Source organism: Hipposideros armiger, unplaced genomic scaffold (genome assembly GCF_001890085.2).
Source record: "Hipposideros armiger isolate ML-2016 unplaced genomic scaffold, ASM189008v1 scaffold_35, whole genome shotgun sequence".
In the NCBI taxonomy this organism is placed as follows: Eukaryota; Metazoa; Chordata; class Mammalia; order Chiroptera; family Hipposideridae; genus Hipposideros; species Hipposideros armiger.
In genome coordinates this window covers 2,343,276-2,356,995 of record NW_017731385.1, presented here as the reverse complement: position 1 = coordinate 2,356,995, position 13,720 = coordinate 2,343,276, and the positions used below count along the sequence as shown (strand labels likewise).

Sequence of the window (13,720 nt, the reverse complement as noted above, 5' to 3'; positions counted from 1 at the left end):
ATGGGGGTGGTTTACTATATCAGTATGGCACTTCCTAAACCATAGATAAACCATTAACTTCAGCTCCCCCCCCACACACACCCAAATTAAGCAGACAAATACTCTAGTCCACCTTTGACCAAACTGACTGAGGATCAAAAACAAATGGACCTCCCAGCCCCGCTCACAGAGCTCACAGGGGCTCTTCTCCATAGAAAGACAGTGAGTGGGGACAGCCAAACAGGTTTCAGATATCAAATAATATTTTAATTTCTGAATACTTTCAATTTTCCTTGGAATATAACACACAAAGACTCGACCAAACAGTTCAGTTATTATAACTTTTACAGTATACAGAAATGTTGCACTTAAAAAAAAAACCTTCAGTTTTTTTTAAAACACAAACTGTAAACTCTAAGATACTGAATCAATCACATTACCTATAAGTGCCAACAGTGTTATTTTGTCATGCTGATTTCAATGGTATTTTTTAAAAAGGGAAAATATCAACAATTATAATACAAAGGGTTTGCAAATATACAAACAGATATAGGATTTTCATAACAATTCAAGAACTAAGCGGGACCCAATTCAAATTACAAAAGTTCACTTTTTATTCAAAACCTCAGCATGTGTCTTGGACACATTCCTTGGCTGCCAATAAATTCCACAGTTCATTCTCTTTCTTAAAATATTTTTTAAAAAGCTAGGTTTGTCATGGCGTCTTTTGGGGGGGCAGGTAGGGGGAGTTAAGTGTTGTAATGTGGTTCCTCCAGTTCTCTAATTAGAGCACTCAACTTCACCTAAATTTTTTGGTCACCACTTGTAAGTGCGTTTCCATCATCTTTGAGTTGCCTTTTAAAGTTTTATGTCTTCCTATGATATTTGCATGGACTCAGTTTTAATTCTTGCAGAACATATATTTTAAGGATACACAGTTTTTAAGAAGCCAAGATTATATCAAAACTTATTAAAGAACCACAGAATAAACTGGTTTGGAACCAGGAAAGTACAAAAAAGAACAGCTAGAGGTACATAGACACAGGACAATTAATAATTTGGAAAAAAAAAGACTTACTTTCTCCATTCTGCTAATTTTCTCCCAATCTCCTTAAATGCACTTTTAGCAATATTTTTCAAAATTTTACCAAAAAAAGAAAAAAGACTAATTTCCTTTTTATACAAAAATGATAAGTAGCAAGTTGTTCTGACCGACACAGGAGTTTTTTTTTAATGCATTCTGTAAAAGTTCATTTGACAGTCTTTTAATTTTTTTTGAAATTCAGTCCATTAAATTCTTCCCCTCTCTTCTTTTAGCAAACTTGTAACATCCTTTTATATCCTTCCTTACAGAAGGAATTTAAGCAAACAAACCAGTCTTTTGCCTTTTCTTTCTCTCTGTTTCACTCCCCCTTCTTATTTTGATTTATTTATTGAATTGCCATATACGGCCAGTTAAAACTGCTCCCGGACAGTAACATATCCCGGATGAGGGTTTCGATGGGGGTTTTACCTACCAAACGGACGAAAAACAATTGCTCTATGACTGAGGAGGAGACGGTGCGGAGGGAAGGGAGGCGAAGCAAGAGCTTTCCGAATCGCGTTGGTTGGTTGGGGTACTGGCTCCTAACGTATTCTTCCAAAGCACACTGGGACTTTTCCTGCAAGCTTTCCACATGGGCTACATCAGAGAGACCACAGGCATCTGGAAGAAAGTTTAAAAAAAAGAGAGAGAGAGAAAGAGAGAGAGAGAGAGAGAGAGAGAGAGAGAGAGAGAGAGAGAGAGAGAGAGAGAGAGAGAGAGAGAGAGAGAGAGAGAGAGAGAGAGAGAGAGAAAGGGAGAGAGAAAGAAGAATTTAGTCATCAGATTAAGAGGTTTGAAATGGGTCACATGAAGTGTGTGTACAGTGCTCTGTCCAACTGCCCCGACCAGAGTTGGAGCAAATGCCTATGTACTCAGAACTTGGGGGGTGGGGGCGGGGAGAGCAGGAGATGGTCTTGGGCTATTTGCTTAAAAATAAAACACAGCTCAGTGCACTGCATGCTTTCACTGTCCCAGTCCTCAGGCTTGGTCACTGGGAGGCCCAAGCAAAGTGCATTGGGTGAAATCTGGCCCAAGTCAGTAAACACAGAGACAAACAGATGAAACCCAAACTGCCAGGGCCCCTCCCCCTCCTCTTCTGTAAATAATAGTTAGGCTTATAATTATATAGGGGGGGGCAACAACCTGGCTCAGCCCCGGGTAATGGCGTCCACGACCCAGCCTTAGATTCTCCCCAAAGAGGGCGACTCATTTTTCTCCAGTCTTTGAAACTGATTTAAGTGGCCCTTTAAAACTGATCTTGTCAGTTTAGCCTATTGAAGGGCAGCCATGCAAACTGTGATCTCTCTGTTCATTTGAGCTGTTTCTTTTCCCCCTTTTCTTCTCTCTCCCTCTTTCTCCTTGCCACCCCTCCCCATATTTTTTTAAAACCCAGGTCCCTCCACCAAGCATCCCCCTCCCTGTTATCTTCAGGAAAACACTTTTCTTTTTTTGGATACGTGAAAATACAAGGCGCGCCTTTGAAATGAGGCACTTCTCAGTGAAGATGGTGCTGGTCGTGAGCTGACCTTTTGGGGCTCCCCAGACAAGACTGGGACTAGCGCTTGCATACTGTGAATCTTAAAACAGGTCTTGGAAAACAGCCGCCACCACCTCCACCCCAAGGACCAGAACACATAGGATCTCCGCATAGCTACAGACTGCCTAGGAGTCTGTGGTCAGGGATGAAAAGAGCTGTTTGCATCCGACTCCTTCCCTCTGCATCGGCCTCTCAATCAGATAACAGGAACCTTTATCTCTTTGTGGGGTGATTTGCATTCTCCATGTAGGCCTCTACATTTTGCAAATAGTAATAAATTAAACTGTTATGACAGTACTAGCCATCTCTTTCCTTGAAAGACCAAGGGTAAGGCTAAGAGCTAACAATGATATCAAGAAATGAACAGCCACCCCCATCGTCTGAGAATGTGGGCTGGGTGTGTGGTTGTGGGGCTGAAGGTGGCTGTGGGATAGGGGACTCTCCTGCTTGTACATCTGCATCAGGCAAGCGTTCTAGTTATGACAGGTCCCCCGAGAAAAATAATCCAGATTCAAGCCTCTGCAAGCTCCAGACAGTGCCCTTTAATTGATTACCTAAGGACTTCTTAAGGCAGACTTTGGGGTGGCTGGGTGGGGGTTTTATGGACAAGGCAGCGGTGTAGAAAAGACAGTGGGTTAAGGGCTCAGAACCTGCAATAGATTCAGCGAATGACTTGGGTCCCTAGATTTCCTTCGAACAATAAGAAAGAGACTGTGGATTTTTTGTCTGCCACATGAACTACAAAGCTCTCCTAGTGTCCTGATTTCAAGCTGGAAAAATTTTAAAAAACAACAACCAGTGGGTGACTAGGTTGCAAGCCCCACCAACAGCTAAATGGTTGTAAATGCTGAATTTGGAACCCCTTTCCCCTCTCAGCTGTGACAAAGGGATCAGCTGACAATTTAGAACAAGAAGGTGGTGGTGGTGGTGGTGGTGGTGGTGGTGGTGGGTGATTTCCACCCACCTGGGCTAGGCTGAACACAGCCTGGAGGCAGCCAAAAGGCTCAGGTGTGGCCCAGAGTGAAAAGCCAAACACCTTCAAAAATCATTTGGTCTCAAGAGTTAATTAATATTAGATCTATTACCCACACAGGTTAAACTACATGCAAACTAATTAGATTTCATAATGCAGACAATGATGGTTTTATATCTCCAGCAACATTCATGTGCAACCCAAGTTGGCAGACACTTTGGGTTGTTTGAAAATTGCCTTAAGTGTTTGCCTGGGTAGGGGGAGCAAGAGGCCAAAGACTTCACCCCCTTGCAGACATGCTGAGGAGGGATGATGCCCCTGTCTTCCTTTTGCCCCTTCCTAGCAGTTTGCATTGTCTTAACAATAGGATTTGGAAAACTGGTGTCTTCAGGTTGGATGTGCCTGGGGCCCCAACTCCTACTGACTTAACGGGCAAACTTTTCCCCTGTACGGTGATGCCGCGACTGGCCCAGTGCATCTCCCAGAGGCTCGGCCAGGGTGGCAGACAGAACCAGGGGGCAGAGAAGATTCCACAGGCTCAGCAGGCCCAGAGGGCCCGGGCTAAGGGAGGTTAGCAGGGGGACGCCTCCCAGCCTGGCAGGAGGCGGACAGGCCTGCGAGGCTTCCCCTTGGCCCATTTTGAGAGTCTGTGTCTGAAGCATCCTTCCTGCAGCCCAGCCTTCCTCTCCTGTCCTGGGACAGGCCTGGTGGGGCCCAGCAGCTATGCAAAGTTCTCACTCCAAGTTGCACTCAACAGTTTGGCCTCTCACTGAGGAGCCTGGGCTGGCTCTGGGGACTCCCCCAAGTTGCCTGGGCCCTAACTCCGGGCTAGCAGCCCCTGGGCGGGAGATGGCAGGGCTCCTTCCTACCTGAGGTGAACAGGACTATGGCCTTGAGGCAGCTGTACTCAGCGGAGTCAACGTGCAGCGCCTTGAGCTTCTCCACCTGCTCTTGGAAGATCCGTATGTGGTCCATAAAGGCGACCACCCGGTCGGCGGACATGGGCGAGGCGTGTAGGCCGGCGGCGGCCAGGAGCGGGGCGACGTGGAGGGGCATGGAGCACTGCGCTGCGTTCAGCACGAACAGCTCGCTCCAGGTGAGGCGAAGCAGGGCCACCTGGTCGGTGATCTGCAGGTCGGGGAAGAAGGGGATGTTGCGGGCCCACTCGACGGCGCTGAAGAGCATCCGCGCGGCCAGTTCGCAAATGTTCTCGATGCCCATGATGTTGTTGGGCTGCATGCACTGGCTGCCGAAGCGCGACGTGGGGTAGGGCTCGGCGCGCAGCAACAGAGAAATATATCCGGACAGGTACGAGTGGCAGTTGAGGGGGTCCCCGTTGGTCAGCGCAAACTGCCCGTGGGTCGGCTGGGTGGGCGGCATCCTGCCTCTCTGTACGGCTGTAGGGAGGAAAGGAGACAGTCCGAGGTTAGTGACCAGCCGTGGTCCCCAGCGCCCCAGGCAGGGCCTGCCCCAGCCCGACCCCCACCGGACCCAGACCCTGCGCCTAGGAAGGTCAGGCCGGCTTGCCCCTCCAACGAGCATGTCAGGGCCACAGCTCTGGAAGTCCTCGGTAGCCCGGCAGCACTCTTCTCCAACCACCACCCAGGCCAGCTCTGGCAGCCACAGCGGCACACTTGCCTCCGAGGCCCGCTCGGGGCTGGGTCGCCGAGGACCCAGAATTGGCCACTTTGCCTCGGGGTCCCCGGCACGGTGGGTGGGATGTAGCATTCTGGGGGCATCTTTCTTCTTTACTGTTAAACAGCTGATATTTCTTATTGATTGGAGGAGAGGGAGCGGGAGGGGCGAGTCTGGGGAGGGGGGAGGGAGAGACGCTTTTGCAAAAGACACAAGGGTTCACCCCAGACGGCCTGTGGCCGCCCCGGAACGACTCTCCCCCAAAGCCCGCAGTCCCAGCCCCAGTCCGGCGGGGACTCCCGGCGAGAGACGAGCAGAGAGCCGAGGTCTGGCGGCAGCGTAATCAGTGTGCTCGGAGAAAGGGAGACGGAGGGAGAGGGCGGAGAAAGGCCGGCCGCAGCGAGAGGAAGCCGGGGAGAGGCGGGGAGCAAGCAGCCGGCGCGGCCCGCGTAGGGCCCGGCAGGGCCGGGGAGAGCCGGCGAGGCTCGGGCCGGGGCTGTTATCTGACGCGGGACCGGGAGATCCGCTCTCCCAGAAACACAAAGAAACCCCGGAGATCGCTCGCCCCAACCCGGAGCCCGCGCCCGGAGTCCAGCGCGCCATTGGCCGAGCCCGGCTCGCGGCGCTCGGCGAATTTTCTATCACAAAGACCCAACTCGCGCAGAGCGAAAGCAGCCGCCGAGGGCCCTCGCCCACCCTTCCCCTGCTCCCTATCGCGCTCTCCTCCTTTCAAAAGTGAAAGGAAAAAAGAAAATAGAGGATTTTTTTTTTTAGCAGAATGTTAATCCACGGAGGGTCACATGAGCGCTGCCCGGGCGGCAGCGTTAATACGGCGAAGTGCATAAAATTGCCATTTGTAATTTGAACCTCCTGTACAAAAGTACAATCTCAGGTTGTTTTTTTTTTTTTGAGAGGGTGGGGGCTGGGGAGAGGGGTGGGGAGGAGGGACATATGTTGAACATGCAGGAAAAACCAGGAGAGGGAGAGAGAAACTGAGAGGAGTGAGAGAAGTAAACCAGGCTTTAAAACAACAACAGCAGCAACCACCACCCCGTCCCTTGCAGAAAGGCGAACTCGAATGAACTCGCAGTCCACGCAAAGATCAGGAAAACGGCCCAAAGAGAGAGTGGAGGAGATCAGTCGGCCAAAGCATGCGGATCTGGGGGGTCTGGGTTCCAGTGCAGAACTTGCTTCTAGTATAAAACCCCTTTGAGCTGCAGTGGAAGAGAAGAGCTTGGGGGCTCCAGTGTCCTTACCCAGAGCAGGCTAGCCACACGCACCCAGGGCCCCGGGACCCCAGGCGAGGAGGGGGAGAAATGAGAGGCCGATACCTTCCCGTCTCATGCCCACTTTGAGGCACTTTTTGAGGCGGCAGTACTGGCACTGGTTGCGGTGGTGCTGGTCGATGGGACAGTTCCGGTTGGCGCGGCACGTGTAGCTCAGGTTCCTCCGCACGCTGCGCTTGAAGAAGCTCTTGCAGCCCTCGCACGTGAACTGGCCGTAGTGCTTGCCGCTCGACTTGTCCCCGCACACCACACACTCGATGTGCTGCTGCTGTTGCTGCTTGTCGCCACCCGGGCCGCCAGGGCCGCCCTGGCCGCCGGCCGCCGTCTGGGCCGGAGTGCTGGCCGGGCCCCCTTGGCCCGGCGTCTGTGGCGTGTGCGGGGCGCCGGGCGGCGGGCCGGGCACGGGCGGCGCCTGCGAGGCCTGGCTGCCCTGCGAGCCGGGCACCTCGTCCTGGGGGTCGCGCCACGTGCTGACTACCATTGCCATATCTATGGGGGCCGCGTCCGGACTTCCTGCTCCCGGGTCGCGGGCTCCGGCGCGCCGCCTTTTGTGTGCGCGCGGGTGCGGGAGGGCGCGGGAGGGCGCCCAGGGGGCTCGGAGGGGGGGGCTGGTTGGTTGAGGTTGGTTAGTTTTTCCTTTTTTGTTTCTGCTTTTGCAAAGTTTTGTCGATGGCTTGTCTGGCCCGGTGTGTTTGTTTTGTTTGTGTCCCTCGGCTCAGCTTGCTTGGTTTCGGGGGGCTTTCCGCCGGGAGGGGAGGGGAAGGGGCCAGGGGAGAGCGAGTGGGAGCAGAACGTGGAGAGAGAGGGAGGGGAGGGAGAGCTGCAAGTCGATTGTCTGGCTTCAAGACAGAAGTAGGAGGCAAAAAAAAAAAAAATCTCTCCGAAGACCTCGCTCGCTCTCACTCGCTCCCTCCCTCTCTCGCTCACGCTGTCGCTCTCAGAGCTGCGGTGCCGGAGAGTCGGAGCAGGAGGAGGAAGAGGCGGACAGGCGACTGTCCGGGGGCCAAGTCCAGAGCAGCCCACAGTCAGCCATTCAGGAAAGCCATCGCAATCGGGAGGACTAGCAGAGCGGAGGCGCCGGTCGCGGGCGCGCCCGGAGGGCCGGGCAGGCCGGGGCGGAGGCCGGCGGCCCGCGGAGTGGCCGGAGCGCTGCCCGGGTCCGGGGGAATCAGCATCAAAGTGGTCCGCGTCGGGCGCTGCGCGGCGTCGTCCTGGCGCTGGGCCCCCGCCTGCGCCGGATGGAGGCCGCTCGCCGCTCCCTGCGGGCCGCCGGAGCCGCCGGAGCCGCCGCCGAAGCCGCCGGGTCGGGCCCGGAGCCGCCGGGTCTAGCGCCGCCGCCGCCGCTGAAGCCGCTGCTGCCGCTGCTGCCGCCGCCGGAGCCGCTGCTGCTGCTGCTGCCGCCGCCGCCTCACACACATAGGGAAAGAGTCAACTCGCCGGCGGCGCGGGAGAAATGATAAAAGAGAGAGAGGAGGGCAGATCACCACCTAGAAGCACATCCTTCGTGCGCAGAGCGGGGAGAAAAAGACGGAGAGAAAGAATGAAAGAGGGGGAAAAAGGCAGCACGGCACCCAGAGAAAGGAGGCAACTCGGGGAGAGGAGGAGGAGGAGGAGAAAACACACACGCGCGCACGCACACACACACCGCGGAGAGAAAAGAACAGAGAATCAAAGTGATCAAATATGCTAAAAAGGGGGGCGCGGGAGGGAATGCGATTTATAGGCGCCGGGGCTGGCAGAAGTGGCTTCTCCGCGATCAGCTCACTGAGCTCTCTATATAGTGAACTTTGACACGACTGCTGCAACTTAGCGCACGTTGCCATGGCGACGGCGCGCCTTATAAGGCAGCAGCCGGGGTTGGCCTGGCCAGGCGCGCGCGCGCCGCCCCCTCGCCGTCATTGGCCGGAGCGCGGCGGCCCCGCCATGGCGGCCGCGGGCTCAGCTCGGTCCTAGCGCTAGCGGCGTCGCGGCCGCGGCGCGGGGCGCGCGGGGGGCACAGGGGGACGAAGAGGGGGCGGTTGCGCTCCAGCCGCCCCCGAGCGGGGGATGGGCTCGGGCCAGCCCCGGGCGCGCGGCCCCCGCGCTCTCGGCACCCCGCACCCCGCACTCGAGGTTTCCGCCCCAGCGCGAAGAGGAGCGCGGCGCGCACACACAACGCCTCTTAAAGGCTCCGCGAGAGGCTTTGGATGGAATCGGGGACTTCGCCTCTCGCAACTTGGCGATGCCACGAAATCCGCCGCTCGCGCACCACCCGGGACTCCCGGCGCATCTGTGTGCCCACGATGCCAGAGAAAGAGAAAACTTCCCTGGTTTCTTTGCAGAGGGGTAGTGCGAGGGGGTGGGAAGGTGCCGCGAACCGGGCTTGCAGGCTTTTTCCAAACGAAGGATTTGGCCAAATCCGGGTGATGGTAGACCCTTTTCTCAATCAACTCTGGTCACTTGCTTGGCTTAGTGACTTTTTTTTTTTTAAGAGGAAAAGAGCCATTCTGAGTCTGTCTTTTCCTTGTAGGGTTAACATTTCACAGGTATGTGGCCTGACATTTTAATTGCTCAAATAAAGCATCTCGGATGCTGAGAAGCAGAAGTAGACTTCATCTCATTGTCATGACGCAATTACAATCAATTTTCCTCAACTTTAGCCTCTTTCGTTGGTTTTGGCGGACTCTCAAGCCAACGTCCTGCCACACAGCCAATCGGGGGGAGAGGGGAGAAGACCGCTCTGCCCACTGATGGACAAGGAGAGGCAGCCTCCCAGGCTCCCCGGGCAGACCCTCTGAACACATGTATCAGACGCACATTCGTCAATGTACACAGACAAAGACTCCAGCCACCATGTTTCTAGGTCATAGAACAGTTGAGCACGGACTTTATTGCTCCTCAAGTTTCTTTAAAGTATTCATACGGCCATTATAACACACCCAGAGATCCTGCCCTAAATTGGGAATAATACCAGTATAGCTCACAAGAACCTCACACCAGCCATATTCTACCTCTAGACAGCCACTGCAATAAGACCAACTTCATAGCCTCTGCCATTCTGCTCAATGGGCTAGAATCATCTGGAAGGTCGTGTCTCTGAATTCTAGGGAATTAGGTTTTAAACAGCAAACATCTAGAATTGCACCCCAGAAGGCACTGTGTTCCAATACAGTGAACTTTCTGTTTGATTAGGATGAGTTAGTGGATTATGATTATTCCATATTCACGGAAGAAAATTGTGACTTCGTCACACAGATTTTGTACCAAGAAAACAATTGTAAACTGGTAAGCCAACCAAGAACAATTACAATATTTTACAAAAGACATGGTGACCTGCAGAAAACATGAACACACAGAAACAGCAATTAATGACCAGAGGAAAGCATCCTTGCTAGTTCAAAAATCGAGATGACGGGTTTTTAAGAGAAAATAAATGCTACGTAAAATTGTCATGTGTAGATTACATTTTGCAACCAATACCTCTTAGAATACAAAGGCAGAAAACAAAGGTAGGGACTGAGGGGATGTAGGCAGATAGGGGCTAGATTTTAGGGCAGGAAAAATCCTCTTTCCGCTTCATTGCTGAAACCTTAGCTTTCACCCTGTCTCCTCTGAAATCACAGGTTTCACGAAAGCTGCAGGTGTTACAATTATTTGAAGGTTGTAAAAAAAAAACACACCCTATAGTGGACACCGAGCTATCATAAGCCTGGACAGTAATGAGATTGCCACAGAGCGAAGCCAGGCTGAGAATTTCTGGTTGATTAGAGACGCAGTATAACTTTCTCCTAAAGAGAACAAGAAGGATGGAAAATAAATTATTTCAAGGAAGGGTTTTTTCCCCCCCTCTTCTCTCCCTTTCAACCTCCATAATTCGAGAAATTCACTAATTTTACAAATGTCAGTAGATGAGGGGGCAAACTCAGCAGAAGAAATGTGGTGGGGTTGGGAATCTGATGGGCATTTCTACCTCAATTTAACAGAAGAGAGAATAATTAGTTATAGGGAAACCTTTATCTCGCCTGTTGTACAGACACTTCCATGGCAAGATCACCTTTTACAAACATAGAGTGGGAACATTTCAAGGAGCAAGAGCTTTCCCAGTCCACTTAGAGACCTTTGGTATTTGAAGTCCCTTCTGATGGGCTCAGATTGAAAACGAAGAATTTCCCAGCCATCTTCAACACAACTGGAGCCGGCTAGGCACACGACAGAAGTCAGAGGTGTTTCACTCTGTATGTTAGGACTCATTCATAGTTATTCAGGTGCTATTTAAAAACCACACACACACACACACACACACACACACACACACACACACACACATATATATATATATATACCCTCTATATAGAGGGTATATATATATATATATAACTATATATATATATATAACTATATTATATATATATATTTGTAGTTAATTTTACTGCATAGAAGGAGGGCTGCAGACTGAAAAGAGAAAGGGAAATATTTTAAAATGTCTTTTTATAGAGATGCCATTTCCCTTGAACAGTTCTAAGGCTAAACAATAAATATCAATATATTGTACTGTTAAAAAAAAACCAAACCCAACCCAATCTTTTATTGCAGATGTAAATTTATTTTAATGAGAAGAATGGCAAGCTTTAATTTGGCTGGAGAAAGTTGGAAGAACATTTGTCTTACTCTGGGAATAAAAAGAAAATCCACCCAGGAATATGATATATACATATATTATTATTATTATTATTATTATTTTTTACAGAAAGTCACCTGACGGCTGCAATTCTCCACAGATTAAATCACGATATGAACACAGACCCCAGCAAACGCAGAGTTTGACTTCAAACCAGCTCTGTCCACCAGGATTCATTCAATTCCTCCTTTCCCTCAATCTAGCCCGTGTGTGTGTTTTTCTCTTCCACCACACTGGAGCCCCATGAATAGGAAAAGGGGCTGCCATTGTGTGCCGCTGAACTTCCAAGTCAATGCAATTTTTAACCACTGGCTTGTGGTACTTTGAAAATCACCAGGGGCTGTCAGAGTTGGGTCCTCTGAAAAATTTACAGTGCTAAAATCAGAGCATATGCTGGGAGGGAAAAAAATTGCTGAAGATTGGAGCAAGTACAGTATCTGTCTGCCCCCTAGTGTAAGAGTCCTCGCTGCCTAAAATTCAACTTTAAAAGAAAAGGAGCTCTTAAAGGGAAACGACTTGAGGCTCACGTAGGCATAGGAGAATGAAACTTCTGTACATTTTAATCTGAGTAATTCTCCAGGATTGAGAATTAATTGGCTCTGGCTTGGTTGGACCGGACCTGGATCTCGCCACCTCTTGCATTTCCCGAGTCACTGGCGGAGAGGTGATGATGTTTTTTTTTTTTTCCTTTTTTTTTTTCTTTCCCTGAACTGGGTTTATGTGCGTCCCCCTCACCCCTCCTCTCTTTTTCTTTCTCTGTCTCTGCCGTCTCTCTCGCTGGCTTTTTAAAAATGAGGAACCGTTCCTTGAACGTTCTGGACAGAGCCCAGAATTGCTTCTTAAAGTCAGCCCGACGCGGTTGCAATAGACAGCCAAAAGGTAAACGTTTGCCTGAAATCCGCACGCCAGCTCCATCACCCCGCCCGATGGTGAGTACCCTTCTCGTTGCGATTCTCCTAGCTTAACCGAGCGCTCGCCTCCCCGAGCCGCGGCCGAGGGCGCCGGGCACAGCTTGCCTCCCTCCCCGCCTGGTTGGCTGTCAGTTGCACAAGGTTGCAAAACGCAGCTCAGCGGCAGATCGAACAGTAAATTCTGATAGTTAATGCGAGCCTAGCAGCTCCTTGGCTAGAAAACCGAGTCGTCTATTGCTTGGAAAAACACGCTTATAGGACTGGCTTGCAATTTGCTCTATCGGAGGCAAGGAGTTTGAGCAGACAGGACGAGGAGAGGGGAGGCACCGCAGTGTTTACCCTTTGGTTTAATCATATTTTGGCAGCTTTGCAATTGTATTTTCCCACTCTCCCCCCCTCCACCACCTCTCCTTTCACACACATGTAATAAAATATGGCAATGCATTGAATTGACTGTCCCCCCTTCCACGAACCCCTTAAACCACAGTCCTAGGCATTTCATACACGATAGCAATCCGGTTTTTTGAAAAACCCCAAGTCATCCCCAACCCCACACAGCACAAGGAGGAAAGTGAGAAAGGAGAAAGAGAGAGAGAGAAAGAAAGAAAAAAAATACTGTAAGTAAACATACCAAAACCATATTTGCCTTGTTCAAGGTCCCAAATCGCTTGCATCTTCCTTCTAAACTGGAATAACTCTCCTTTAGTTTGGCGGGTGAAATAAGCGCTTTGTTGGACCCCTGAAAAGATGTGTCTTTGATAATTAAAGAGACTCTCTTCCTCGGTGTTTATCTAAGCGATTGTGCAAACTGATAAAAAGTAGGCACTAGCCAGCAGGGAACGAGAGGAGAGCTCTTCCACCTCAAGGAAGTAGTCCCCATGTATCAGGCGCTCTCAGCCTTGGAAAACCCTGCACGCTAACTTTAGAGAGAGGAGGTTTCAGGGAGCTTGTACATAGCTGCTGAGGAATGCAAGCCTCGCCTTTAAGAAAAAAACCCCCAAACCGTAGGTAGGAGATGTCTGGAGTGATCCTTGTCTCTCATCTCATTCCTTACAAGGAACAGTGCGTTGTTACACCTTGTTTGGGGCTGGAAAGACGAGACTTTAAAAACACCCGTCCAATTGAAAAAAATCTCCCAACTTAATGAGTTTAGTCGGAGGCTGGAGCAAACGGCTCAGCCTCAGCAGAAAACTGCCAACAACTCTAGGCGATATTGCAAGGCAAGACGACCCGAGGCACAGCCAAATTCCACTGTTTGGGGTCGAGAGGGATGGAGGCTAATCCTAAAGCAAGTTGGAAAAAAACAGAGGTGGGAGAGGAGGGGGAAAAAACAGCAGCCTCGCAGACTGGCGGACAGGCTCCCCTCACCCTGGATCAAAGATAGAACTTGAAATAGGAGGGCAACGTTTTTCCCTAGGAATCCGTTGGAATCCTCATTTTCTACTTTTAACTCAAGTTCCCCCAAGTGATTTTTTTCCCATCTCCCCTGCAGATTCGTGCCCCCCCTTCCCCAGTCCCCATTCTAGAACTTTCCTGAAGAGGAAACCTATTTCTTTTGGGGGAGGGGTTCCCCATTTCTTGTCTTCAGATAATGGATGCTTAATTCACCCCTCCCTTCTTCCACCCCCCCAAAATGAATAAAGGAAGCAGGAATACAG

At 50.9% G+C, this 13,720-nt stretch overlaps 1 protein-coding gene across 3 annotated transcripts; it reads right to left on the bottom strand.

Annotated features, from left to right (window-relative positions):
* Nucleotides 1-224: 224 nt before the first annotated feature.
* On the bottom strand, nt 225-13,392 carry NR2F2 (nuclear receptor subfamily 2 group F member 2). Of its 3 annotated transcripts, none has more exons than XM_019637860.1 (3): nt 12,694-13,392; nt 4,443-4,970; nt 225-1,684 (listed from the first exon to the last, which is right to left on the bottom strand). In XM_019637860.1, the coding sequence occupies exons 1-3, from the start codon at nt 12,734-12,736 to the stop codon at nt 1,410-1,412; spliced, it is 846 nt and encodes a 281-aa protein (XP_019493405.1). In that variant the 5' UTR covers nt 12,737-13,392; the 3' UTR covers nt 225-1,409. The 3 variants fall into 3 exon arrangements, with proteins under 3 accessions (XP_019493405.1, XP_019493404.1, XP_019493406.1); XM_019637859.1 differs by lacking the exon at nt 12,694-13,392 and adding an exon at nt 6,540-7,724; XM_019637861.1 differs by lacking the exon at nt 12,694-13,392 and adding an exon at nt 5,212-6,036.
* Between the last annotated feature and the right edge of the window lie 328 nt (nt 13,393-13,720).